A 26,608-nucleotide genomic window follows, 5' to 3' on the forward strand; every position below is an offset into this window, starting at 1 on the left:
CTCTGCCATCTGTGTCTACGGTATAAGGTCTGCGAGTCACCTTCACTGACGCCATGAAAGTAAGACTATAAAGGGCCTTGTTCTCTGGGCTCATGCAAAATTCTGATAACAACTTCCCAGCCTTTGGCTTTGATAACACTGGCCAGTAATCCAAGCTTCAGGGAGTAGACCAGAGGAAGAGAGGCCGTATTCAGAGGGTCTTTTAGGGTCTCGGCTCACAGGGAGCTCTGCTTCTTTAAAACAATAATTTTCAAGAGATGAAACTGATAAAGAATTTATTTCAGATAGTCCAAAAGACAGCATGACATTCAGAGATTCAACTATTTCTGAAGTGGTGAATTGATGTGGCTATTTTATGTCTCTAGAAACTTGACAGTTTTTAAGCAACTTCAAGCAAGCAGACAGGTTTGTGAGTTGAACAAAAATAAAGAAAGAAAAGGTAATTGATTCTATGTGTTCATGGACTTAAACTGATAGACTAGCAATGAAGCACAGCAAAAAAGTTCCAGGTTCAAATCCACCTTAGGGCTGCTGGGTGTGGAGTTTCCATGTGTTTGTGGAATCGCTTCAGCGTCCTTCCACCACCAAAAAAAATTGCAACACATGTAAGGGTGACTGTCTGTTTGTCTGTCCATGTGTCCCTTTGATGAACTAGCAGACTGTACCCTCCTCCCTGCACAGGATACGTGGTTACAGAACATAAATGAATGATTTCATCTCTAGCCGCACTTCCTGGAATGTCTGGACGTGCTGAGTCTGCTCTCAAGTAACGCAGACAGAAACAGAGATGCTACTGGGCTACACGAGTCCATGGTGGAATCACCAAAGTATAGCAAATACATCTTGTCATTTAAACATTTAGAAACAATAAGTATGTTTCTTAAGTTTGTGTTGCTTGGAATGCAGTGCTCACTCATAAATCAATAACAAATGTGATAAACTACAACATTCTTGTAAAAGAAAGAGCGACCTCCTACAAGCTGCTACAAAAATATAATTAAATTGAATGTCACTCGGTAGAGCGCACACCTCCATCAAGGACAAACAAGTTCCCGTAATGGAAAAACAGAAAGAAAAAAAAAGGAGGAACAAAAAAAGTCTTCTATCATAAATGACTCGTAATAAATCATAGTAAGTGCTGAATAGCAGGCATGAAAGACAACGACATGTTCTATTTTTACTCATAATCGCATACATTTGTTTAACTTCTGTTGTAGATGCTATAATCTTACATAAATATTTTATAGCAAAGAAACTAATGCTACACCTAATTATAAGAAGCATGAAATGCAAAGCTTTAAATCAATTCCTAGAGATGTTCCTCTGTCCCAAACTATAATGAGTGCTTTTCTGTGGTCCACTCCTACAACGCTTTGTAGAAATGAGTTCATTAACGCACGCATGAAAACATCCTCAGTGGAAGAAACTAACACCGTCCGCGTCCTCTGTCACAGAGCCAATCACAGAGCTCCACAATCTACCGCAATGACAGGCAAGTCATTTTCAGAGGTTAATGGAGTGACAGAGTAAGAAAACTGTTCTTTTGGGGTGATAACTGTGAGAAATGTGAAATTATCTTCATTCAGGAGGCAAGACATAAAAATGCAGCCCAAGTTTGAAACTGTAAAAATCCCAGTGGGGCTTAGAATTAAAGCAAATATCAGAAATACCAGTGTGCTTAAATGGAGGCAGATACCCTGGAGGCGTTTCAAGAACAAAACTTTTAGGTTAGCCCAGTTCATCCATATTAAATTCTATCATGAAAGAAAGTTTCGTCGGCTTCACCAACGGTCATCTTTCTCATCTGCTGCTTCTTGATCTCCTCCTCTTCTCTCTGCACCGACAGACAAACTCTACTCGGCTAGGAAATGAGACAAAACCCAGAGGTAACGTATATGTGAATAAATAAGTGGACGAGGAGATCGGTAACAGTTTAATTACTTAACAATGAGATACGACTGAATAAAGCTATCGCATTAACCATATGTTTTTGACAACACCCTCTCATCTCTCTGAGCTTTGATTCCATCTTCCCCTCTTTCCCTTTTCAGTCACTAGAGAATTAAATACCCACCAAACAGTATTTATAAGACTGGGGGATAATTCATTCAATTTATGACATAATTCTTTGTGACTTTTAGTTTTCTCAGGTCAAAGCAGTGCCCGACCACAGCTGTGTTGCTAGAGGAAAAAATATTTCTTAACAAAACCAAACATTTCTTCATACGCATGTCATGTGTGAAATTGAAGGGTTTGCAGCATAACCATCGTCTTCTCTGCCTTTAGATTCAAGTTGAATGGAAGAATTGAATGTAGCAAGCTGTGAATTGAAGAACTCTCGCGGATCTCCTCTGCGGCACTCCTTAAAAAAAAAAAAAAAAAACTAAACCAGCTCAGGGTAGAGGAATAAAATACTGCTAGAAGTAACCAAATGCAGTCCAGACCCTCAGACTGAAGTGAAAAATAACTAACATGAATAATTTCTTTAATAAAAAAAAAAAGTTCCTGCTTTCGGAGGGGGCACATTAAAAAATAGTGTTTATAATATTATATAAATGATAACATTATTATACGTTATGCTTTAGTGCCCATAAAGAAAACAACCAACAACATCAGACTATTTGCTTAAATATCTTTGCACCTCAAGTGATCAATTCCACTTCCCTCTCCTCCACCACACCACAGACAGTATAGGAGAAAGCAGTCATGCGTTCACAATAAATAAAACCCACTGGCAGTGATTGGTGGAGAACGAACCACACCGACAGCCTTTCCTTTAGATTTTGGTGTAGATATTGTTTCAGTCCAGTACCGGCCCGACATTCAACACCGAACAGTAAATGAAAAACATTTCTCTCCTGAACTACTCCTTGCTCTGCCCCAAATACTGACTTGTTTTATGTGTCTGCTGAAAAAGGTCCAGAGACTCACTTTATCATCTCCTACAAACAGCCGACATCCTAACAGGACGGGGAAAAGTGACCGAGAAGTCGAAGGAAAAGACGCCGTAAAATGAGAGAGGAGCCGAATGACTGATGGGTATCAAGACGGTGATAATGAGGAAACTGTCAACAGAATAAAATCAATGAAATGGACAGTGTGTGTGTGTGTGTGTGTGTGTGTGTGTGTGTGTGTGTTTGTGTGTGTGTGTGTGTGGGCAGCTTCCTTGAAAACTCTTTCCTGTCTTGTTCTTTCTCTGCAGATTCATTACTATAGAGAGAACAACCTCTTCTTTCACCCACCCACCCACACACACACACACACACGCACACGCACACGCACACGCACACGCACACACACACACACACACACACACACACACACACACACGTTTGAAACAACCTGAGGGACTAATGTTGTTGATCACACACTGTTTCCTCGCTGCAAGGGACTAATTACTCTTATGTCACCACCACCATGAAAAGGTGTATTTCCATCATAATATGTTGTGATTATATAAACTGATGAAGTTATGAAGCGGATTAAAACGGAGACATATCAGGTTGTACTTGAGATGAAAACATTGGGCTACTCCTATGATGTAGTCGGTAAGACACAAACCTCAGCGTGGGCGGGCTCGTGCAGCTTTAATTCAGATCACTTACATTAACATAAGTGATCAAAATGGTTACAACACTTACTTTCCCATGAGACAACTATGAGCTCTTTGTTGTCAGTTGAAGACACATAGACACATCAAAATGATGACGACTATGATGATGATGGAGTAAAGCTTCTGAATCTACAGGTGTGATGGCAGGTATTAGCTTGTGGATTTAATGGTGTTTCTTCCACACAGCATCCACCGAATAAACAACCCAAGCATTCTGTGGCATGATGTACTATGGGAAGATCATTCTGCCAAAGGCGGATCTAAAAAATGAGGCCAGTCTTTTGTTTTTCTCCTGTGAATGCTGAAGACAAACTCCAAAAAGAAATCCCTCTCACAGCACAAGAAATTAACTGACGTGAATCTCATGTAAGCCACCACAAACACACTCTTTGTTTGTCATGTACACGCTAGTTTCCAGATTCAGATATTTGAGTAGCAGAGATGTTTGAGTTCATATCGCTCCGGCTGCATCCTCCCTACTGTGAGCTCACAGACACGCATCCTCGCAGGAAAAGTGAGATCAAACGTCTCTGACAAAGAGTTCCATCAGGAAGGGAAGCTGGCCCTCGTATGGTTTCCTATCCCTGTCAGTGTCTGGACACTTAGTAGGGACATGCAGGCTGACTCTCATTAGGCAGCCTGACAAGAGAGCATTACTAGATGAGAAACTATGCACGGTGGCTAACCAGGCGCCTGACCGCATCGAGGCTGATGGACCGGAGAGGAAACGAGACCGGGCTTTTGCAGAGGGGTCATGCACTTCAAACAGAATCCACAACAGATTCCAACAAAGCGACTGAACACAGACGTCTGTCTTTTAAAACAAGAGGCTCCTTAAAAACTCCAACCCCACAGACTCGACCTGCAGCATCTGTGTGTGATTCTGTCCATATCGCATCAAAAACCACATCAGACGTGAATTACGTAAAGTGAGACGGGAGGAAAGGCAGGAAACACCCCCACATGTTGCCATTGTGGGCAAATACACAGCTTGTGTGAGAACAAGAATGTCCGTCTGCGCTCTCATCTGCCGGATGTGAACTTTTAAGTTTCCCGTCCGTCCCTTCCTCTCCGCCTGCTGTTCTCAACTCATCTTTCTTCATCATGAGGCGTAATTACATCAGCATGTACAGACAGGATATGGCGGCGCAGAGACAATGACCATCATATTCAGCACAGGACCATGTGGACTGTGACCTATTCTGACTGTGCGTCTAATAAGGCCATACAGAAGCGCAGACAGAAGTAGATCAGACAAAAAAAGGGCGCCTGAGATTGGTCCTAGATGACTGGAACGATAGAGAAGTGAAACGGGGCAGAGATTAATGCGCCGCCTGCTTTATGAAGACAGCAAGATTCAGAGATGAAATGTTTTGACCCTGCAGTGAAGACCCTTTTTCTCATGAGTTACACTTGGGATCAGACTACTAACACATGACAACTCATGATTTATTCCCAAGTCAAACCACAGATAGTTCAGCACAGTAAAAAAAAAGACAAATTTTTTTTGTTGCCCTATTATGGTTTTAGCCTCCAGTCTGCTTGTTCCCTCTAGTTGTGGGTAGAAGTGAAACAAGAGCAAGGAAGGAGTTTAATTTTGACTAAAGGACTGGAAAAACCCCCAGAATCTCTTTCCTTTTTGGACTCAAATAGTGCCTTGAGGTCTGAGCATAGCTGACTGCTTCCTTACAGCTAGAAGTGCTTAGCTGCTTAGAAAAGCATCAGCTCTCTTTGCCAACATGAACACCTGAACCAAGAAACAGGATCATTTAAAACAAGCTTCGCAGTTGTTTTTTTCTTAAAAAACATTTGGCAGCCATGTTAAAATACTGACCACTCTATTCTTGGACAGAGATGTTGAAACCATGCTCGGGTGTTTTAAAAGCCTTGAAAAGATGATGATCAATAACCATTAAGTGATCAACCATCAGTGTGCAGCAGGAAAACACCAACACGTAGTTCACACTGAGTATCTTCTGCGTCGCCATCGTCTCCTGTCTGGCCTGGGGTTAGAGTTTTTAAGCTTCTGCCGTGACATGTGACTATATTAATCCTACCTCCTCCAACCCTCCAACACCCCCCCCCCCCAAGCTTTTAGGTTTGACACAAATCTCTGATTTGGTGCATCAGTTGATGATGTGATATGCTAAGCTGTTGACTGAGAGGGGAGAAATGTATTTTTATCAGGTCATATTACCAAGGCCTCGTGAATTTGGAACTTTTTTTCTGCAAACAATCCCCATCTCACATGGTGAAACTGCAGATGCTGCTGACTCCCTCTGCTCATTAGCATCATATGTAAGGTTGAGTGAAGACACAACTGTAGGGTTGGTGAGTTCATGCTGAATATAACAGGATGCATCAGTTAGATTGGTCTGCACTTCAAATCCTGACAACATGCAAACAGATAATTGCACATTCAAACATTCAAAAGAAGACAAACCTACACAGATGAGCATTATCATCAATCAGTTATTTGAAAACTGTGGATATTAGATACTAAAACAGTCTGGAGACATTCAAGTCTGTGAATATATTTCTGTGCCCGACTCTCCTCCTGAACAAAGAGCAGAGGCACAGATGAATGTGGGTCAACCTGTCACACTGAAGGGAGGGCAGATGTTCCTCTGACCCGCACACAGACACACACACACAGTACTGTCATGCATGCAAAAACATGCAATTAATGTTAATGTACACACAGGATTCAGAGGATGGTTTGCAAGACTGCAAAAATAAGGAAACACACACACACACACACACACACACACACACACACACACACGCATCCACACAAAGAGAGGGAAATGAAACAGAAAGCGCCCACACACATAATCAAATTTAAAAACGCAGACAGCACTGTGTTCTGTCAAGCAGTTGTGGTGATGTCAGCCACACCATTTTTGACTACTATGCATATGAAGCTGTATGAAGCTATAAAAACAGGACACAGTGTATGATGTGAAGCCACAGCACCATCCACAAAAACAACACACAATAGCAAACCCAGGTAGGAGCTAGAATCTGTACCTGAATCTTCATTTTCCAACAGGAATTCATGTCCGGACCCTGAAGTCACCTCACCGCCGGTTCAAACAATCACACATACACACACACACATACACATACACACACACACACTCACACACACTCACACGGAGATAGTGGTTCCTAAGGGAAGCTACATGCTGTGTAAATCCTCGAGGTGAGCCGAGATGGTGAGAGAGACCAGAGCCTCTGCAAATAAAGTGAAGCCACGGTAACCGTAGCTATGGCAGCGCAGTGCAGAAACAAAGAGGCAGACAAAAAGATAGGGAGAGAGAGAACAGAGGAAAAAGGAAACAAGCAGATGCCCTACATTTTCTCCACACACACATACAAACACAGACAGAGATGCTGCTGCTGCTAGCTGTCCGGGATTGCTCTTCCTCTCAGCTGCTCTCTCTCACACACCCAAACACACACACACACACATACACACACATACACACACACACACACAGAGCCAATCCGGCGCTGTAATCCCATTGGCTGTGCAACCACTTCCTCCAGCTGATCTTGATGAGAAATGGGGGAGGGGCAAAGCGTTGATGAACCATTCATGAGAGGCTGGTGGTGTCCTTTAAATAGCCAGCCTCCGCTCTGCACACACAGATTAACCCCAAGGTATCTCCCGCTAACCCCCTCTATAAGCCTGTCCTGAAATGACTACACATACCACCAACACACACACACACACACACACACACACGTGCGCTAACTTCTCCCACTCTATGTTTGAGACAAAGAGAGAGGCACCAGACCTCTGAACAACCTCAATCACTGGTTCACCAATCAGACGGGCCATTGCTGTCAACTCCACCAATCCCCAGCATGCTGGGAAGGATGCGAGGGGGAGGCATAGATGGGGGAGGCTAATTTATTACACATATCCTTATAGTTGTATTCAAGGGCAATGCAGTAGCACTGCACAATCATTCAAACAGTAATCAGTAGTACAGGTCATGATGTGCACCATTAAGCACACCAATAAAGCTCTCAGTACAGCTACACTGGGAATAATGGTGTTGTTGTCACCCCTTCAAGCCAAACATGAGTCAGCCTGGCTCATCGTCTGTCTCTAACTTATTTAACAGAGTGATACAGCATCAATAACCTCCGAAGGCTCAGGTTTGATAAAAATACTTGAGACATTTCGATGTGAATGTTATGATTCATGCTGATGCTTGTGAATGTAACTGTCTGCTCTGCAGTGCCAACAGATGGTTTGCTTATTTTTAAATCATCCTGCTTTGATTTCTGTTGCAGCTTTTTCTTACTCTATCACTTTCTTTGCTTAACATTGGTGCCTTAGTTTTTTTTATACACCACCAAACGTTAGGGCTTTTCATAGACTAAATGGTAAAATAAATGATAATGGTTTATCCTTATATTTTTTTATGTGTATTTGAGGGTCGTTCCTCCTTTTACAGTAGTTCTGTGAAAGTTTTTCAACATGTCATTGCTGGAGAACTCCTTTTACATCCAGATACACAAACAAAGCCGTGTTGAGACCTTTCTTTATTTATGGAACCAAGGACAGCTCAGGTCTTCTCCAGTGGATAATTGACTGAGCAGCTACTTTTGTCGCTAGCAGTGACTTAAACGCTTAGGACTCTAAATACAGTCACTCAGCGGCTCATGGTTTCAGGCAGCACAGCCGTAGACTGGTCATTAAATTCTACCAACTTTCACTGTGAAAGGAAACCAAATAATTTTTAGCTTCCTCTTCATGTAATGATGTTCATGCTGTGCTGCTTTGTACTTTAATTCCACTGCATTACACACATAAAAACTGTGCTCCACTGCAATTACTTTAGACCTGTAATATTATATTATATTAATATGCAATATTCTGCACATAAATATTTAGCTTTAGCGTTACTTTATTCTACTTGGTTGTTTGTATGTTGACAGGATATCCTGAACAGCTTAAAGAAATTTAGAGGAAATTGTGGGGAGAATTGATCAAATACTCAGCGCAACCACGTATGGATGTGGAATCTGTATCACTTTTCATTTTCTTTACTCTCACATTGTGAGAATAATTCATGAAACAGGGATGCAGATATTACTTTCTTGAATCTTGTGGTATAGTGACACCTGCCATCCTTCTACTGTTTGCCTCCAAGGACACAAATGTTGCCCCGGTGACTGAAAAATAATTTGTAAAAAAGTGGATGGACAATATTTTGTCTCACATGTGAATGTCAACAATATTAATTACAATTTTAATTGAAATGTCTAAATGTAAAATGAAGCAAATTGATGAAATCAATTATAAGATGTGCAGCTTAAAGAATCCTGCAGAGTAAGAGTTGAATTCTGTCCAGTGGTGTTTGACACGTGGATGGAATGGAAACGGTTAATGTAACATACATTAAAACAGGATTCATTTAACCAAAATCTATTTCCCTGTGTATGATGACAATTTAGCAGGTCTCTGAATGTTTCTGGTTGTTTAGGGTCACTTAACAAATACAAAAAGATGAAATTCTTCTAGCACATGTCATCAACTCCCCAACAGGGTTTTAAAAGTAAAGCTGTGGGAATAGTGAGTTGTAAGGAGGAAAATGAAACTGACTGAGACTGAAACTATCAGTCTGTTGACCAGATGTCTAACGTCTGGAGAGCAGGGATATTCAACATGACACCCGAGAGGAGAGGAGACGCTGCATAAATTGCATCTTCAAAAAGTTAGATGGAGAAGAAAAGACAAAAAGTTTCTGTAGTAATGTGAAGGACGGCGAGAGACCAAAACAGGAAAGATGGATGTCTGTCAGGTTTCTGAGGTAGAAGCATGTCAGGTGTCCCAGAGGGCATGAAAATGAGCCGTAATGCATTTTCGGCTCCTGTTAAAATACAGTCATGCATACTGATAAGAACACTTAAGCCTCAATGAAACAATCTCAAATTAGTAAGACCCGAGGGAATATAGTATGGGGAAAAAAAGAAAGGAAAGAAACAAAATTGCACTTTCTTCAGAAATAGATTTTTCTTTTTGTTGTTGTTGTGTAAATCCTTGTGGTACGAGGACCATTTGCTCTTTATCGGCTATAACCGAATGCAGCTCCACAGACCAGGATGGCTTTCTAAACCTTCAGGGGAGATAAACTTCAGACCAAAATACATGCGCTCGAACATAAAGGGGGCTGTCACTGCAGCAGCACCACAACGCGCAGCAAGTGTGCACACTGTGATATTGATTTGCTGTTCTCCCCCATTACCCACAGTCCTCCTGCCCTCCCATCTCACCATCACTTCGAATTTGACACGCAACGGAGCGAATCTATTTCTTTCTTGTGATGCCGATGGATGTGTGTGAAAAGCAGCTGCTGTGACCATCAGCAGGCAGGAAGGGCAGCCTCTTTTTGGGAACTGTACTTTCAAAGATGTTTAGAAGTAGAGTTCAATACATTTACGAATCTGAACGGAAATGATAAAATAAATGAAATATTCAATAAATGGGTGTTAAATAAAGCTGATATCTTACCATTGATTTCAAAATGAATGAAATGCCACAGTGTTTTTATTACTATGATACACATCTGGTGAGTTTGAGTCCTTGCTGCATCCTTTCCAAAAACTTCTGACGAAATCAGTTCAGTATTTCTCATCTAACAAACAAATGGAAAACAGAACTTTCTTTGCCAATTTCAGGCACCGACATTCTCACTTATGTAGATTCAAGGGAGGAAATTACATTAGTTTGATTTCTTTTTTTTTGCATTATTCATGAAGAGACATTCTCATTTACTGTTTAATAAAAACCTGACATCTCTGTTAAACCTGCAAGAAAAATTCCTAACCTTCGTTTCCCTTGTCTGTACAGTGTTGACAATAAGAACCTCATTTTTTAAACTCATGTCAATAAAAGTAACTTGACTGAACACTAGGAGGATAAAATGTTGTTATTCCCACAAAAATTCAACCCAAAGTCCTGACAGAATGAAGGGAAACAGTGAACACTGAAGGATTGGATGAAGGGTTTAGTAACTCTTTCATTGGGAAATGTAATTTTAAATCAGTACAATTAAAAAAAATAATTATTGATCATGTCTGGTAGAGGAAATATCTAATTTTTTGTTTGGCTGCATGATGGATGGATGGATGGATGGATACGTACTTTATTGATCCCGGAGGAAATTCAGTTCCCGGAGGAAATTGTACATCATTTAACAAATTTACCTTAAGCCCAGGAGTTCACTGAATGTAAATGGAATATAAGTACACCTCAACATGTGAGGATTCAACTTACGAACTTTCAGAGATACGAACAAACGCGGTCCACCATATTCGACAATTGTCCTGCAGTTCCGCTTTCTACCACAACCCCCACCAAGCAGCACCACCGCGTACATACCAAACACTTGTCTCCCCCTATGAGGAGCAGAATCTAACCACAAACTCATCAGAATTCATAACAATCATGTGAATTATGAGTGACATTTAACAGTAGATATTGGAACTATATGTACGCATGTTAATATCATTGTACGTTTTGATTCTATTTATTGTACAGTAACATGATTTAATGTGCTTTTAATGGCTCTCTCGTGATTTTATGATTATGATAATTATGACAGAGTTTAAGTCAAGTGAAATGACGTAAACTTGACTGTTATTTTAATAATTTTATTACTTATTACTTGATTGATTTTTTTGGGAAAACTGACATATAATCAAGAATGACTTATATCGACCTATATCTGTATTTTATTTCTTTTATGTGTTATTTTTATGTCATGTAAATGTTTCCTGTAAGTCTTAAGGAATATTACTTTTGTATTTAGAGTAGCATTGGTATTTTAATGCAATTTCCTCCGGGATTAATAAAGTATATCTATCTATCTAAAATGGTGATTATAGATTGAAATCAAGTAAATAATGTTGAACAATTCAACTTACAAACAATCTCTTGGAACCAATTGTGGTCATATGTTGAGGACTACCTGTACAAGAACACTGAAAAGAGGATGAGAAGTAGGAGGACTGTAAGAGAGTAAATAAAAAGGACATAATCATAAGTGATTAATAAACGGGTCATAAATAAAAACATTTCCTGATTCAGTGTTTCCTATCTTCCATTAGCGATGCGTTTTGTGACTGCAAGGACGTTTTCACGCGCTATTAAAAATCTATTTCACCTCATGGCTCAGACTACAACAAGTCAGAATTGCCATTTAAAAGCAAATTAATTATATTCAAATGGAGTCTGGGTCTACCTGTCCATGAAATTATGAACACCGCGTTCACTCTGAGCTCTATCTGCCCACGTCAGCCAGGATGCACAGGGTTTTGTCCACACTCCATGCTTTCCCGGCTGCAGACTTCAGACCAAAGCAGAACTAGTTCACTAATGAGTGACCCACTGTTATGACAGAGAACAGAACACACTGTACTACAGAGGCAACACACTGATTTACACGATTACAGTGTCTTATCTGAGCAGCAGTCGTGCTACTGTGGAATAAAGCATAATAAAGACTTGATGTAACTAAGTGCATCTATGAGTGTAAATAATTACTGATAAATTGGAGACTGTTTTATACTAATGTGTGTTTATTAAACAGGGACAGTACAGAATAAGTTGCCAGAATTGTTTTCTAACATCCTACCAGGGGAAACCGCTGACATGTCATGGAGCCAGTCAGCTGACAGACGCTGACAGGAGTCGCTCTGAAGTGTTCTTTTGTCATGAGATGGGAAATTTACCACACTTGTTTGCAAAAGCAACCAGTTACTCCTCTGTCACATGGCAAGGTTTTAATGGCTGTAAAACACACTACAGCAGGTAAGATTCAAAACACACTGTGAGATGAGCTGCTTGTAAATATCAAATAAAAGATCCATGCGTTAAACAACTATATGTACAAACAAACCAGAACAGGGCATATGTGCACGCGTGTGCGTGCGTGTGTTCCTCAATACCAGAACCCATAACTACTTTTATCAACAGTCTTTATTTGAACATTCAGTAGATCAAATGTAAATTCTAGCATTTCAATTTAATTACTCTCCAGCCAGCAGGCTCACACCAGCGCACCACCACGGCTCCCATTATAAGTCATTATCATGAATCAGCCTCGTATCCCACCTTATACACCCACATTCATGAATGGCCAGGGCGAAGCACCTTCTGGATACTTATGTGTGAAATGAGCCGGCTGATTGACGGTTGATGGTGACGACCAACTAGAGGATGAAGAAAAGGAGTTCTGACACAGAACAGAAGCTCTTGAGGTGGAGGTTAGAGTTCATGTATTCCAATCACATCCTCCTATAGCAGCGCAGGGACAGAGAGCGAGTCTCTGCATGCATCACATGGAGTCTATAGCGATCCGACTGACTGCTTCACAAATTACAATCAGAGGTACCCCGTGTTAGACACCGGAAGCTCGGTGGGCGATTGCGATTTATCTCTATAAGGATCGTTACGACGAACTTCTCATAGTGCCGACTGAAGCTGCATAATGAGGATGTGAAGCTAAATGTGTGTGTGTGCTCTACGTGCAGGTGGAGATCAAGCTGGGGGAGATGACTGGGGGAGTGTGTGGCAGCCACCGCGCCATTTCAAGAGACACCTATATGGTGGTGATGGATGTCCGTGAATAGTTTCTTTCACTTTCGTATATTTACCGCTGGAACCACAGCAACCATGATCAACCAGTCTGAAAGGCATGAAAGCTGTGGTCATGGTTTTACCATGAGATTTCAAATGGTGTTGTCCTTCATGCAAATATGGAAAAATAAAGACAAGGCCTTGTGCAATACTGAAAAGTAGCCACAATAACCTTTTTGTGAAACATCTACCCATGACTGGAGTGCAGCTGCAGCGTCTGTGTGCACTTAAGCGCTGACCCTCTTCTATCACATCAGCACACGGGGCTGAGCCGTGACCCTCTGGATTGGATACGGGTTCCACCCGTACATCAGGACCATGTAAGGAGCGGGGGTCAACGACAAATGCTGGCAGGAGACATGGACCTTGCTTAAGGCTTTCTGCAGGAGAAATCCAAGTGATACCAAGAAAGGCAAAATTTTTCTTTCAGTTAATTAAACCTCCATGTGCATATGCGTGTGTGTGTGTGTGTGTGTGTGTGTTTGCAGAAATTAGTCATCAAGAGCTATTGAGATGCAGACAGTGGCACAGAGCCGCTTATTGTGATTTGAACTCACCCTGGGCGACCTCATGCCTCCAGCACCAGGCAATTAGCCTGACCACCGGTTAGATGGCTCAAAAAGACTAGAAACACCAGTTTAAAGCTGAATGGCCACAAACGCACAGCGGTTGCTAGTTCCTCTTACTGGCAGAAGAGAGGTAATTACAGAAGCTGAATAGATTCTTTGAAGAAAAATCAATGGGAAGGAAGTCTCCTTTAAACATCCTGGAGTCTGATGAGGGTAATTAAGATTACTATCTTGTCTCTCCGACATGAGATGGTAGCTTTTTATTTTCTCAGACATTTACAGCCTTTTGCATGAGGAGAGTAATGAACAAAGGCTGAAATGAAATGAAACATGACGAAAAGTCTCACTGAGCTGTCTCTCCCAAACCTCGTTGGATCCATCATCTGTGCATCACCGAATGATGTCAGCACCTCCTATTAACTACCTGGCTCACTCCCTTCTGGCCATTTTTTTCCTACTTGCTATGACATCATCAATCATCGCCTGCTGTTCAGCAGATGGCGTTCCATTACTGACTGACAGGTGGTGAAGTCCAGATTGCAAATAAACTGTTTGGGGTGTTTTAAAAGCATGATCACAGCCCAGAGTGCAATAATATTTTTCAAAGACAGCTGTATTTGTTGTTTTTTTTTGTCCTTAATGATTCATGGAGAAGTGGTTCAATCTTTAAATGACACAGAAAAGAACTGATTAGCTTTTGCCCGATTTGACCGGAAGCCTTCACACAAAAGCAAATCATTTAAGGAATAATGTAAGGAGGAAGTTTAAATAATTCCTCTTACCGACCAGCAGAGCATCTTCAGAGAAGTTGTCTTGCCAATGAACAAAACACAGTAAACTGAAATTCCCTCAGATAGTTTGATTTCTTTCCAAGTCAGGTTTTTTTTTGCTTTCATGTTCTGGATTTCAGTGGGATGGAACCGCTCCTCACTCCTAACCTTGGATCTACACATCCTCTTCTTCTCCCACCTCTGTGAGCTGATGAGGGATGAACATTGGAGCAGCGAATCTCTCCTCCACCCACATATTCCAGTCACCCTTTTAGGGTCCAGCCTCATTTGGCATCCAGAAAAATATGGTCCAGAGCAGTAGCAGTAATTTGCATTTAAAGGCTGTTCGTCTTTAATGCTTCGTGTCTGAATTTCACTGAGCAGCACATTTGCATTTGGAACGCCTGAAAACTCCGGATGAAAATGCTCAAAAATTCAATCAGAATGGGTAACCAGGGAGCTCAAATCTTTTGAATTTAAGAGCTGTATTTGGTTGTAATTAAAAATAAAAAAAAGTTACAGTCGTGTTCACAAAATTTGCGGAATTGGGGCGATTTAGAACAAAATGTCTTTTGGGACAGCACGGCAGCTTCCTTGCTGGTTTAGAGGCAGAATCTAATCCAATTCTTCACAAACAATCAAACAAATCAATCAATCAAATCCACTGCAAAGACAGACTGATGGAAACTTGTCTGCACTTTTGCTCTACTGCCCCCTGCTGGCGTAAAATGACAAATACCCTCAACTTGAGCAAAAAAAGACTTTTGAGGGTAGAAAACTTTTACTAAGGCTTTAATGTAAAGGCATATTATTTTGTATTTTTTTTCTTAAAGCTTTAGGATGCAGTCATTTATTTTGGTACGAAAGTTTTGCAAAATGGAGACAGATGGTCAGAGTTTCTCCAAAGTGTTGAATCCAGTTAGATTATAAATCATATCACTAATTAGATTCCTTAGTGAAAGTGCCTCTTTTTAAATGCTTTAAGTGATTCAAGCAGATAAACTCCTCATGTGGAAACAAGTCATTATCATTTGACTTGAATTATTTAAAGGAGGATAGCTGAGAGCAAAGAAAAGTGACATGCAATGACCAGAAGAGTGTAAATGAGGTATTTCAGATATTCCACAAATTCCTGGTGGTTTGCAGCAACTCGTTCTGACTGGGATCACAAGATGTGACAATGGAGTGTTCACAGTGGCCAGCGCCTGGATGCAAAAACACTCTCCCTTTGATGGCAACTTCTCTGATCGCAGGTAGCACACACTCGTGACTCTGACATCCCAACAGAAACCCAACGCTTTTCACATGATTCCGCCTTGTTATCACATCTCTCACCTCAGCCTCTATCAGTGGAAGCAGCTACCACTGCATGCTAACGAAGCCTGTTGTGATCGGCTCACAGTGAAACTTTACTGATGTGTTTCACATCATGTTTGACAATAATGAGACTGATGAGAAGAAGGTGACATGGAACAAAACAAGAATCACATTTGGGGCCATGTTTTTTTATATATATTTTTATTTTAATGATTAGATTTCTCTCTCTGAGGAGTTGCTTTAACTGTTTGGAACAATGTCACACAACAAAGCCATGCTGTCATCCATAGCTACTGCTCTTGTTAATTACAGTGAAGTCCTTAATTGGGGCGTTCACGCAGTGCTGAATGGGGCTGCTACTCTGGGACATAAAGGTCGACACCGTGAAGGAAAACTGAACTATTAGTCCTAATTTCTTTTTCTGAAACGATGCACTTCACCTTCAGGTTAGGAGGAGAGTCGGAGAGAAAGACGGGAGAAGGGGTGCAGGGCGGTACGCTGCTTTTTATAGTCCCTCTTTTGCCCTGTTATGCATGAAGCCAAGTTCCCATCACACAAACAACTTTTTCTACATTTCCATCTCTGGTTGCTGCCACCTGAAACCTCTTCCTAGTCCTGCTACCTTGATCCTTCTTTCTACGTCCTCTCCTACATCCCATTCACCAAGTGTCCTCTGCTCCGTTCTCACTCCACAACCGGTTGGTATTTGTCTGGTCAGCTATGTGTGTGTGTGTGTGTGTGTGTGTGTGTGTGTGTGTGTGTGTGTGTGTGTGTGTGTGTGTGTGTGTGTGTGTGTGTGTGTGTGTGTGTGTGTGTGTGGCACAAGGACAGCGTTACGCAAAAATATCATCGGTAAAGAGAGGAGTTGAATCCTCCCTCCTCATCACACTTGAGGCCCTACAGCATGTAATACAACCTGTAGGTAAAGTTAAGAGCCTCCTGAGCGGCTGGTTCTTTATCTCTACTTAGAATATTTGTCAGCTACAAACCAAGATAGTTGTTGTCCTCAGGAACAGAGAGTTTACCTCCTCCTCCTTTAAACACTGTGCTCCTGTTTAATAGCTGGGGGAATTATTCAGCTCCTTGGTAGATCAGCAGTAGTCTATAACTTTAACATTCAATAACAGGGCTTTGGTCAATAAGAGCAAAGTATCAGATGTTCCTCCACCAGTCACCTCCACGAAATCAAACATACCCCCAACTACTCACTCCTCCAGCTTCAGCTTGGCTAGCTGAAAGAACGAGGACATGTGGCCACCCGAACACTAGTGCTAATGTAAGCAGCATCAAAAAGCAATAATAGCATCCATATAGTTTGTTACCGGAGTGGGAATTGAGAAATGGCTTTTGTTCTTTGGAGATCTATTAAAGTAGTTGTTGTGGTGCAGAGATAAAGTTGGAGCAATGCAGTAAAATCCTCGGTAGGTGGCTTCTCATCCCGTCTGCCCCCCACCCCCATGCCCGTCTTGTCGTAGCGGACAGAGACGTTAATGCTCAGAATGCAACGCTCACATAATGTAATAACCTGGCGTAGAGAGGCCATAGCCCTCATACATACAGGGAGAGATGAAAAGAAGCATTCTGATTGCTGTCGAAGTGACCCGAGGCGGCGGGTAATGGATCAGCCACCTGCCTCCTTGGGCCTGTGTGAGCGACACGACGGGTTCACATAAACACATCAATCAAAGTGACTGACGGCAACCACTATGGCTCAAACCCCCCCCACAAACAGCCTTCACCTCAATTTCACAGAGAGAGACGCTTTTTTGAGTCAAGCTGCTCGTACTAAAAGTCAAGTTGTCCAGCGGGGGGACGCTGGTTCTGACGGTGGACGGTATCGTGACCTGAGAGCTCAGCACCCCCAACACTCAAAGCAAAATGGGAACACACAGCACCCGGAGCCCCACACAGAGTTCTGACAGCTCTGACAGCAGACGAGTCGAGGCACGTTGGAGTGACCCGCAGAGTTTCTCTCCACGTTCTGCCTCTGCAGCTTCAGTTCCACCAATTGTACTCTAGTTCTGTCTTCGCTGTTTCTAAGGCAACAAAATGCTCCTCCCTCCCAGCCTTAATGTTGTTTACCACAGGCCATAATTGCGCTCTCTTCCAACTTATCTTTTTATTGTCTCACCTGGCCAACCTGCACTCGTTCGGTGCACTCTAGCTGTTAGTGTATTCCTCCGACTGATAAATGGAGGTGAGCGTCAAAGCCGAGGCGCAGACTTCTCCTCCCGGAGTGAAGCTAGTCGTGCATTCAGACAGCCGCACCATTAGAAGCAGTGTGACGACAATTTTATGGTTTGAAAGAACTATGTATGACTCAGGTTGGAAGTCATCCTGACTTTTGCTGTCCATTATTTTACGGGTTCCTGTCTCTAACTGCTCAAGTGGGTCATCCATGGAAAAAGGGGTAACTTCTGTTTCCAACTACACACCATTCAACACAGAGGGAGAGGAGGTCCAAACTTCTGACTGGTGCTGTAAAATCTGCCACTGTACCTCATTTCCGCAGTAACTTTTATATCTAAAAATGCCCTTAAGCTGATCTAGAGATAGCATATTTATATCTCACTAAACAAGCATTACATTCTTTACTTGCTGCACACCTGTTTTTCTTGTCTTCACTCTGCTGATCGCTCCATGTGAAAGAACATTCCTCTCTTTCTACTAGAGCCTTTTACAATGATGTCATTCAGTTCAACATAACCAGAAGAGAGATTCTCCCCAGTAAAGGATAAAAGTATTCGTCTGTTAGTTAAAGCCTCTTGGTGTCAGTGAACTCTCACCTCTGCTTCAGAATCATAGCACAATGCATTTTTTAAAATATGTAACTCGTTTAAAGCCCTAATATGAGAAGGTCACAACTCACAGCAATGATTAATGGTGTACTTTTTTTTTTTAGTTTAACATCATCTGTCAATAACAATTTACTACATGTCACATATGTTAACATGAGATCGACAAATTAAAGAGGTTTGGCTTATTTATTTGAAATTTATTTCAAAGCACAGCAGAAACTAAAAAAAAATAACCATCTGCAACATAAAACATTCTAAAACCTAGGATGGTAATCAGTGGAACCCGAACCTCCATCACACCATCAGATGTGATCCTTCACTTCTGTTGAGACGGCTGGTTCATGTCCCTCCTACAGCTTCACCTCTCCTTGGATCGGCACCAAAACTAAAAGGATTATTTTTTAAACCAGGTCTCACCCTTCCATCAATGTTAATGAAAATTGGATCTCTAGATTTTGCATATTCATAGAGACACTTGTCTTTGTGTAATATAAGTGTGAGAAAATGACTGTATCTTCCCTTTCTGTGGATTTACACGACAATAAATGGGTTCTGTCTTGGAGCATGGATGCAATCCTAATGCCAAGTTTCACAAAAATCTGGCCAGTAGGTTTTCAGTAATCCTGCCCACAGTCCAACCAAGAAAAAAAAAACCCTCCTTGGTGGAGGTAATGAGGAAAAAAATATGTATTAGTTTCTGTACTGCTCTTTTCTGCCATGTAAGGGAAACAGTACAGCAGTGTTTCTGCTGCAGTGACCTGTGAATATCTTTGGCTTCTTCATTTTAGGGACCTTATCATAGGAGTTTAAACACCATTCCTCTAAACGCCGGCTGTGTAAACATTTGAAGTGGATGTTGGACTGCTTTCACTTTCCATTTCAGAACTGTGTCATGCTTTACAGATCTGAACTGTACTTTAACCTCCAGCTATGACGTGCATGAGGCAGCCTACAAATACATGTTGCAACGTAGTGATTTATTGTGATGACTGGAATTATGTCAACCTAAATATAACTAATATCTATAAATTAAAGTCTGCATCAGGCTTTATTCCGGTCTCTCAGACTGAGTCTGGATCTGCCAATTATAGAGTCCAGTCTTTGGCTCGTCTGTACAGCATAAACAACCAATGCAACTTATCCCGTTTTGTTCTATCCTGAGAAAAAGTCCTCAATGCCTAAATCATAGCCAATGACTGTTTACCTCAACATGTCATTTAAGGCTCGGTCACAACAAGACCACAGTCCAGTTATTCTGGTTAAACATGAAGATAAAGCGGAGGCAGGAGCAGTTTTATTCAACTGAATCACACAGGATAACTCTGGGTTTTAGAACTTCAGTTAGAGTGTGAATAACAACCTTGTCAGTAATTCCTATCTGGAATGAAGACATGTATTTATCAACACAAAAGATATGTCTGACGTTAGCTTAACTTACTAGCCAGAGGAGACAAGAGTGAAAAAGAAACGAAAGAAAGAAACTTGCTTCATTGATCCCCATGGTGACGGTTCTTTTTTATACACTATACTGTATCGCCAAAGGTATTCACTCAGATATTCAAACCAATCAAATTGTGCACAGAATCAATCACCTAGGCATGCAGACTGCTTCTATAAATGTTTGTGAGAGAATGGGTTGTTCTCATGAGCTCAGTGACTTCTAGCATGTTACACCGACAGGATGCCACCAACGCACTAAGCCAGGTCCGTAAAGGCGTTTAATGAGTTTTGTGTTGAAGAAATCCACTGGCCTGCACAGAGTCCTCACCTCAACCTCAACAGAACACTTTGGGAGTCGAGACCGAAAGCCAGACCATCTCATCCAACATCAGTATCTGACCTCACATATGCGCTTCTAGAACAATGAAAATAAATTCCAATAAACACGCTTGTGGACAGCCTTCCTAGAAGAGCTGAAGCTGTTACAGCTGTAAAAGGTGAACCGACATCATACTGAACCCCATAGATTAGGAATGGGATGCAACTGACTTTCATACGTGTGTGAAGGCAATATAATAGATTTCAAACATATACAGGTCAGAGGACACACACTCAGGCCTGTAAACATGCATTTAATGCAAATGGTTCCACTGGGGCTCGAACCCAGGACCTTCTGCGTGTAAAGCAGACGTGATAACCGCTACACCATGGAACCTGTGACATGTATAGAAAATACGGTTCAAGATGTCTTCACCTGATCTTGATCATTTACGCACACAACCGCAAAAACAGCATAATAATGTTGTACATATAAAATCACTGTTTGCATCTAAAGCCATCATGCATGTCTCACTCTTGAATGCAGCTTCTCACAAATAAGGACTTATTAGATTATAAGCAGTCACAGCATTTTATTCGAGCTGAGTCCAAATCTGTCTCCCCAGACAGCCAGGCAGCAACAAGGAGGAGTTCACACTATGTTCACAATAGTGAATCCATAGGCAGAGAGATTAACCACACTAATCTTCCCCTGGATAGAGGATGATGGAGGAGGATGAGCAAGAGGAGGTGGTGGTGGGAGGGAGAGGAGAAGAAGTAGGAGAAACAAAGATAAAGACATTTCGGAAGATAAAAATAAGATGTTTAAGAGCGAGTAAGAGACTCTATAGGAGTTCATGAAATAAACATCCTCCTCCTACAAATGATCAGCCACTGGAAATCTCATTATCATGTCTTACTGGAAAGTGTTTGACTGGCTCTCTCATAAAGAGACATTACGTCTGCTCACCACGTACCAGCCATCACAATACAGAGTGACCGAGGTGTGACTCATACTTTCAATATGAAATCGGTGAGACCAGCATACATTAGGCAGGCGCTGCAGGCCGACTCCACAGAACGAGAGAGCAAATTTTATCGAGGAAACGTCTGCAGCATCTTCTCAGGAAGACGAGTTTAGGCGCTGCGAGAAAACCTCAGAAAGCCTCCTGCCATCGATGTGGCGAGCATTGGGCTGGATGTTCAGGGGCGCCCGAGAGTCACAGGAGTCAAGTCTGTGTTATGCGGGCTTTTAAACGGGGTCCTCAGACATCCTGTGTAGAAAACTCTTTGTGGATGGAGGGCAAAGACGGGGCACTGAGGCAAAGAGGAGACAGATGCTGCCTCTCATCTGGCGATTTCATTTATTTGCTCCAGGAAGACGTTCATCGACCCTTTTCCCCTGTCTCTGGTTATCTGCTCACTCTTCATGTCTCTGCGCACCACAAACAGTCCTTCCTGCAGTCACAGAGATACTGTACATTGAAAACACACCAAGGCTACCTTTTGCAAACATTAAATTGATTCCAGCGAACGGCTTTTTACAGCTGAAGGCTTCTTTGAGTTCACACTTTCTGTGCTGATGTGCTGTGACATTCTGAACACGCTGCTGTGGGTTAGTAGGTTAATGTAGCAATACATCACCATGCCTCTGTCGGATTAGGTTGTACAACAAACCGCTTAACATGCAAATCATGAGATTTATCACTTGAAAATGTGTTGTTTTTTTTATAAAGAACAGCCAAAAAGCAGCTTAACATATAGACATGTTTACCAGTACGGTGTTCTCCTTTAACAGCAAAGTGAGCTGTGAAAACGCACCCATACTGTAAGTGTGGGTGGAGGTGGTGGAGGACGATATGACGGGAGTAAATTATCAGATATCATCTGTTCTGAGAGTCTCTCTCTCTTTCTCTCCCTCTCTATGGTAATAACCTCTCCTCTGAAATCAAGAGCTGAATTTCACACAGCGAGGACGCGCCCCCTCACTCTGAAGACCAGACAGATTCTCTTCTGACTCTGAATCATAGAACATCATACGAGAACGTAGAGTAGCAAAGGGGCTGTAATTATTTCCTGTCTTGTCTCTAAAAGCCTACTTAAGCCACTATGGGTTAGTTTTAAGTGTGTGTGCGTGTGTGTGTGTGTGTGTGTGTGTGTGTGTGTGTGTGTGTGTGTGTTTCAGAACACCCCCATGTCTATTTTTTATTGAAATGTATGCAGTTCAAATGCAGTGCGCCCTCGCTCATTCACAAATCAACACTCGCGATTTCACCTCATTTCAGATTTTTAGTAAGTACTCACTTGATTCCGTACGCGCATTCTATTGGCTGACGACATCCGGAAGTGCGTTATGTCCTGTGAGACTCGGACTTCCGTGAGACACAAAAATGCTTTAAAGATTCTATCAGAGTGTGGGAAAAGGTAATACAGGTAGAAGGTGGTTTAATATCAGTATGGGGAGGGTTCATAAATGTTTAAATTACCATAAATGTTTGTTACCATAATTAATAAGATAGTGTGTCGTTATACCGTGGAATTCGTTAATCGCTTATGATTCCTGGAACGCATTAACCGCGAGGAACAAGGGTGCACTATATAGTGATTATGTTGGTGTAAAAAAAGAACCTTTAGGTCATAAAAACGAAAAAATAATGCACCTTCCAGAATTATTTAAAGATCCTTTAAATCCTTTTATATAGTAGTAATGAACGAACAGCTAGCATCCCTTTTGCAGCAACGATAATGATTTCATCCTTCTATATTGATGCTAACGATTGCTAGGTGTCAGAAATGTCGGGGATTACTCTCAAGCACTCTTGTCTGCTCAGCCAGACCAGCGGCACCATTTCCTATTTTGACAGCCAGATTGATTGCATTTAAGCTAAAAGCTGTATCACATGGCTTTCTCTGCATGTTTTCCATGGTTTACGGGGTGTGCAGGATGTACAAAATATCTGATCAGAACACAATCAAACTAGGATGGCATCTTTCTTGGTGCATTATCTCTTCCATCTGTCTGTGTCTCTTTTGCTCTTACTGCCGGTACAAATCTAATGATGAGCCGTGTCGTGATTTAAACCACAGGTTTGTCTTTTGTGTGGCTCCATGATGCACCGGCGATGCCTTTGGAGTGTACCCCGCCTCTTGTAAACACCGGAAGAAGACGAGACGAGAAGATCATGATCGTCTCATCTACAAGAAATTGGATAGATGGATAAAACAAATGGATGTGTTCTACACAGATACACCTCCAACCATAGAGTATATCTAATAACTAAAGTGTCAAAGTTACTGAAAGAATTGCCGAGTTAACACAAGAGCTAATGAAACCAAATTTTTGAAAAAAAAACCTTTGCATCCTTTCTCTTCCTTAGTCACACACCCAAATGGCCTCTATGGGCCCAACAGCCACATCAACTCTTCTACATTTAAATATATTTTTTAACACTTCAATCTAAAGTGGCTCAGTGCAGTCAGGTCCTCTGGGAGCTGCACAGACGGCCTGACTAACAACACCAGCTGGCGGGATGCATCTAAGACCTGGTGAGTGTCCTTGTATGTGAGAGTCCAGTTGTTCCAGAGAGACCCAGGTAGTACAAAGATAGAAACGACCCAGACAGAGATCCAGCTTCATGGACTGCAGTAAATGACGTAAAGAAGTAAAGAATCAAACCAAAAAAATGCTATAAACTTCTAAAGCGACTTAATTTGCTGCTATTGCGTTTGAATTTCATGTCATTCAGTTATAGACAAAAAAGCTATATAAAATATTAAAAATACAAGTCAAAGCCACTAATGAAATTTATTTAAAAAATCAGATTCGTAGCACAGCAGTACATCTGGTAAACAAATAGAACATTTACTCTTTAACTTCCTTCAAGCCAAAGTCAGTTACGAGTCTGTATTCTTGGTTTATAGGTGGGATGCTTGTAAAGTTTGTGAAATGTTTTTGAATTCCATGAGTGGCATATGTAGACTCGGACAGTGTGCTGACATGCAGTATTCAAACTTTATTGAAAAATTCTGCCAGAATACAGAGAATCTTCTTCCGCCTGTGTGTTATCTGCTCTCCCCAGCTCCTGCTTCACAGACAGGCTGTGGGAACCCGGCTGGCCTCGGAGCGTTGACACCAGTGTGAACACATGGATGAGCGCTGGCGTGCTCTATGTATGTGCATGTAAGACAAGAGGAAGTATGTGCATGTGTCTTCCTTTGTGCCGCTTGGATATCAACTGGATTACACCCATGTAAACAGTTGGCATGCAGACTGGTGTGTGTATGTGTGTGTGTGTACATCTGTCAGGGAAAGAAAAAAACAAATACTGTTGGGATAGAACTTTTTTGGACATGCACCAATTGCTGTCTAACAGTAAAATAAACCAGTTAAATCCTCTGCTGCTGACTACACGTAACAAACTCAGGTCTACTTGTATACTCAAGTCATACATCTACACATTCCCCATCCTGATAATTCAGCGTTTTGAGCCTAGTTTACCCAGACCCAAGGCTTCCTTGGCGATTATCGTGGCATTTTCATTTGCATGCCCCTGGGCATAGCAATCTGGTAGGGACTGATTTGGACAATTTAGATCCACAAAATGGTTGGAAAACATTTTCCTGCCTAAGGGATAAGTATTATATTTACATATATATTCAAACATATTTGTAGAATTGAACCAAACTGTGTTTTTGGCCAGTATTGCACAGATGAAGTAAGATGCTAGCTGCAATCAAACCATGGTTTAAAATACAAAATTTGATCATTTAAATTAAAGTGTTCCATTACAGGGGTCAAATTATGAAAAACACATATTTTTGGTATTTTCCAGCATCACAGACTAGGCTTTAGTTTTGGTTTCAACGGGTCACGTCTAGCCGATAGCACAGCGACACACCTTTTCTGCCGGTCAATAATCATTTTGATGCTGCCTTTTTACATATGGCTCTCTCCATTTCACTGGTTCTTTCATTCTGCTGGTTTGTGAAACCTCCACCCAGTCATCAAGATCAACCACCATTCATCAGTCTCAGCAGGGTCATCAGCCACCGACTCCACCAGTGTCTGGACTCCAGGAGCGCATATACTGTATATCTTGCTGCTGCTCAGGATTGATACCCTTTGATCTCATTCTTCTTAAGAGTCTAAGCACCAAAGACTTTCTAAAATACTAAATATTAGATATCACTTGATGTAATAAACTTTCACATTTACTTCTGACTCCAAACACTCTGGATTAAAAACCAGCTCAGAGAGATACCCTGAACAGTTCACGTCTAACCCAGTGTGCTGTTTGAATATTTTTTTCCATACAGATATTATATCTATATAAAACCAAGCCCAGGAGCAGTGTGCTGGCTGCCCTCACCAAACTACCAAACAAAAAGGGCAGGCAGACTCCTGTCCTTGAATATGACACATGCTTAGTAAAGGACAAAGCTTCTACTTCGCTCAGTGCTTTCATAAATAATACATGCAGTAGGTATCAGGGATCACAGTACAGCAGAGTCGGTGTGCGATCACATATACTGCTAAATAATAGGAGCAGGAGAGGAGTCTTGTATGTGGATGTGACAGCCTACATGCATGAATGTGAAAATGAAAGCTACAGCTGTGTTCACTGAGACAATTTAACAGTAGAAACACCACAGAGTGACAGGGTTAAAGAGGAACCACGATAATCAAAACAAGCACTAACAGCTCAATATGCATCTCCTGGAAACACCGCAAGAATTGCTTTCCGTCCTTCCCTACCAGCAAATCTGTGCCACTTTATCATCAATTCATGCATAATTCATTCTCTGCATGTCTTATCAAAAATACCCCCAGACTCATATAAATTTGACTATTTTTTTTTCCTTCCCCCAACAAATAAACCATTGCTCTTCAACACTCTTGATGCTTTTTTTTAAATCTCAATTTATCTCCCAAACCATGAATTCTCTAGTGGGGGATCATGCTGCGTTGGGCATTGTGCCCAAAAGAGGAATTCAAAGAAGACAAATGAACTTGATTGGGGATGGAGGAGGAGGGGGGGGGAGAGGGGCTGGCAAAACTCCATGTGTTGCTTTCTGAATGTCCAGCTGACTGATTCTGAATTCTAAGTAGAGGAAAGTTTTCC

The 26,608-nt window shown here is 41.6% G+C and overlaps 1 protein-coding gene and 1 non-coding gene across 7 annotated transcripts in view; both read right to left on the reverse strand.

Moving 5' to 3' along the window:
* LOC137603453 (E3 ubiquitin-protein ligase MARCHF8-like) overlaps positions 1–26,608 on the reverse strand; it is a 73,712-nt gene that overhangs the window by 22,852 nt on the left and 24,252 nt on the right. Inside the window, exon 1 of one of the 6 annotated variants that reach the window (XM_068326932.1) lies at positions 6,644–7,076. The exons of 4 other annotated variants lie outside the window; for them this stretch is intronic. In XM_068326932.1, coding sequence (XP_068183033.1) covers positions 6,644–6,673 — 30 coding nt within the window. In that variant the 5' untranslated portion in view covers positions 6,674–7,076. Of the gene's footprint in view, positions 1–6,643; positions 7,077–26,608 lie in introns of those variants that run through there. One more of the 6 variants, XM_068326933.1, reaches the window with a different exon arrangement.
* Positions 20,811–20,883, reverse strand: trnav-uac (transfer RNA valine (anticodon UAC)). The gene has a single exon. It is a non-coding gene; the product is annotated as a tRNA-Val (tRNA).

This window comes from Antennarius striatus, chromosome 11, assembly GCF_040054535.1.
Source record: "Antennarius striatus isolate MH-2024 chromosome 11, ASM4005453v1, whole genome shotgun sequence".
Lineage (NCBI taxonomy): Eukaryota > Metazoa > Chordata > Actinopteri > Lophiiformes > Antennariidae > Antennarius > Antennarius striatus.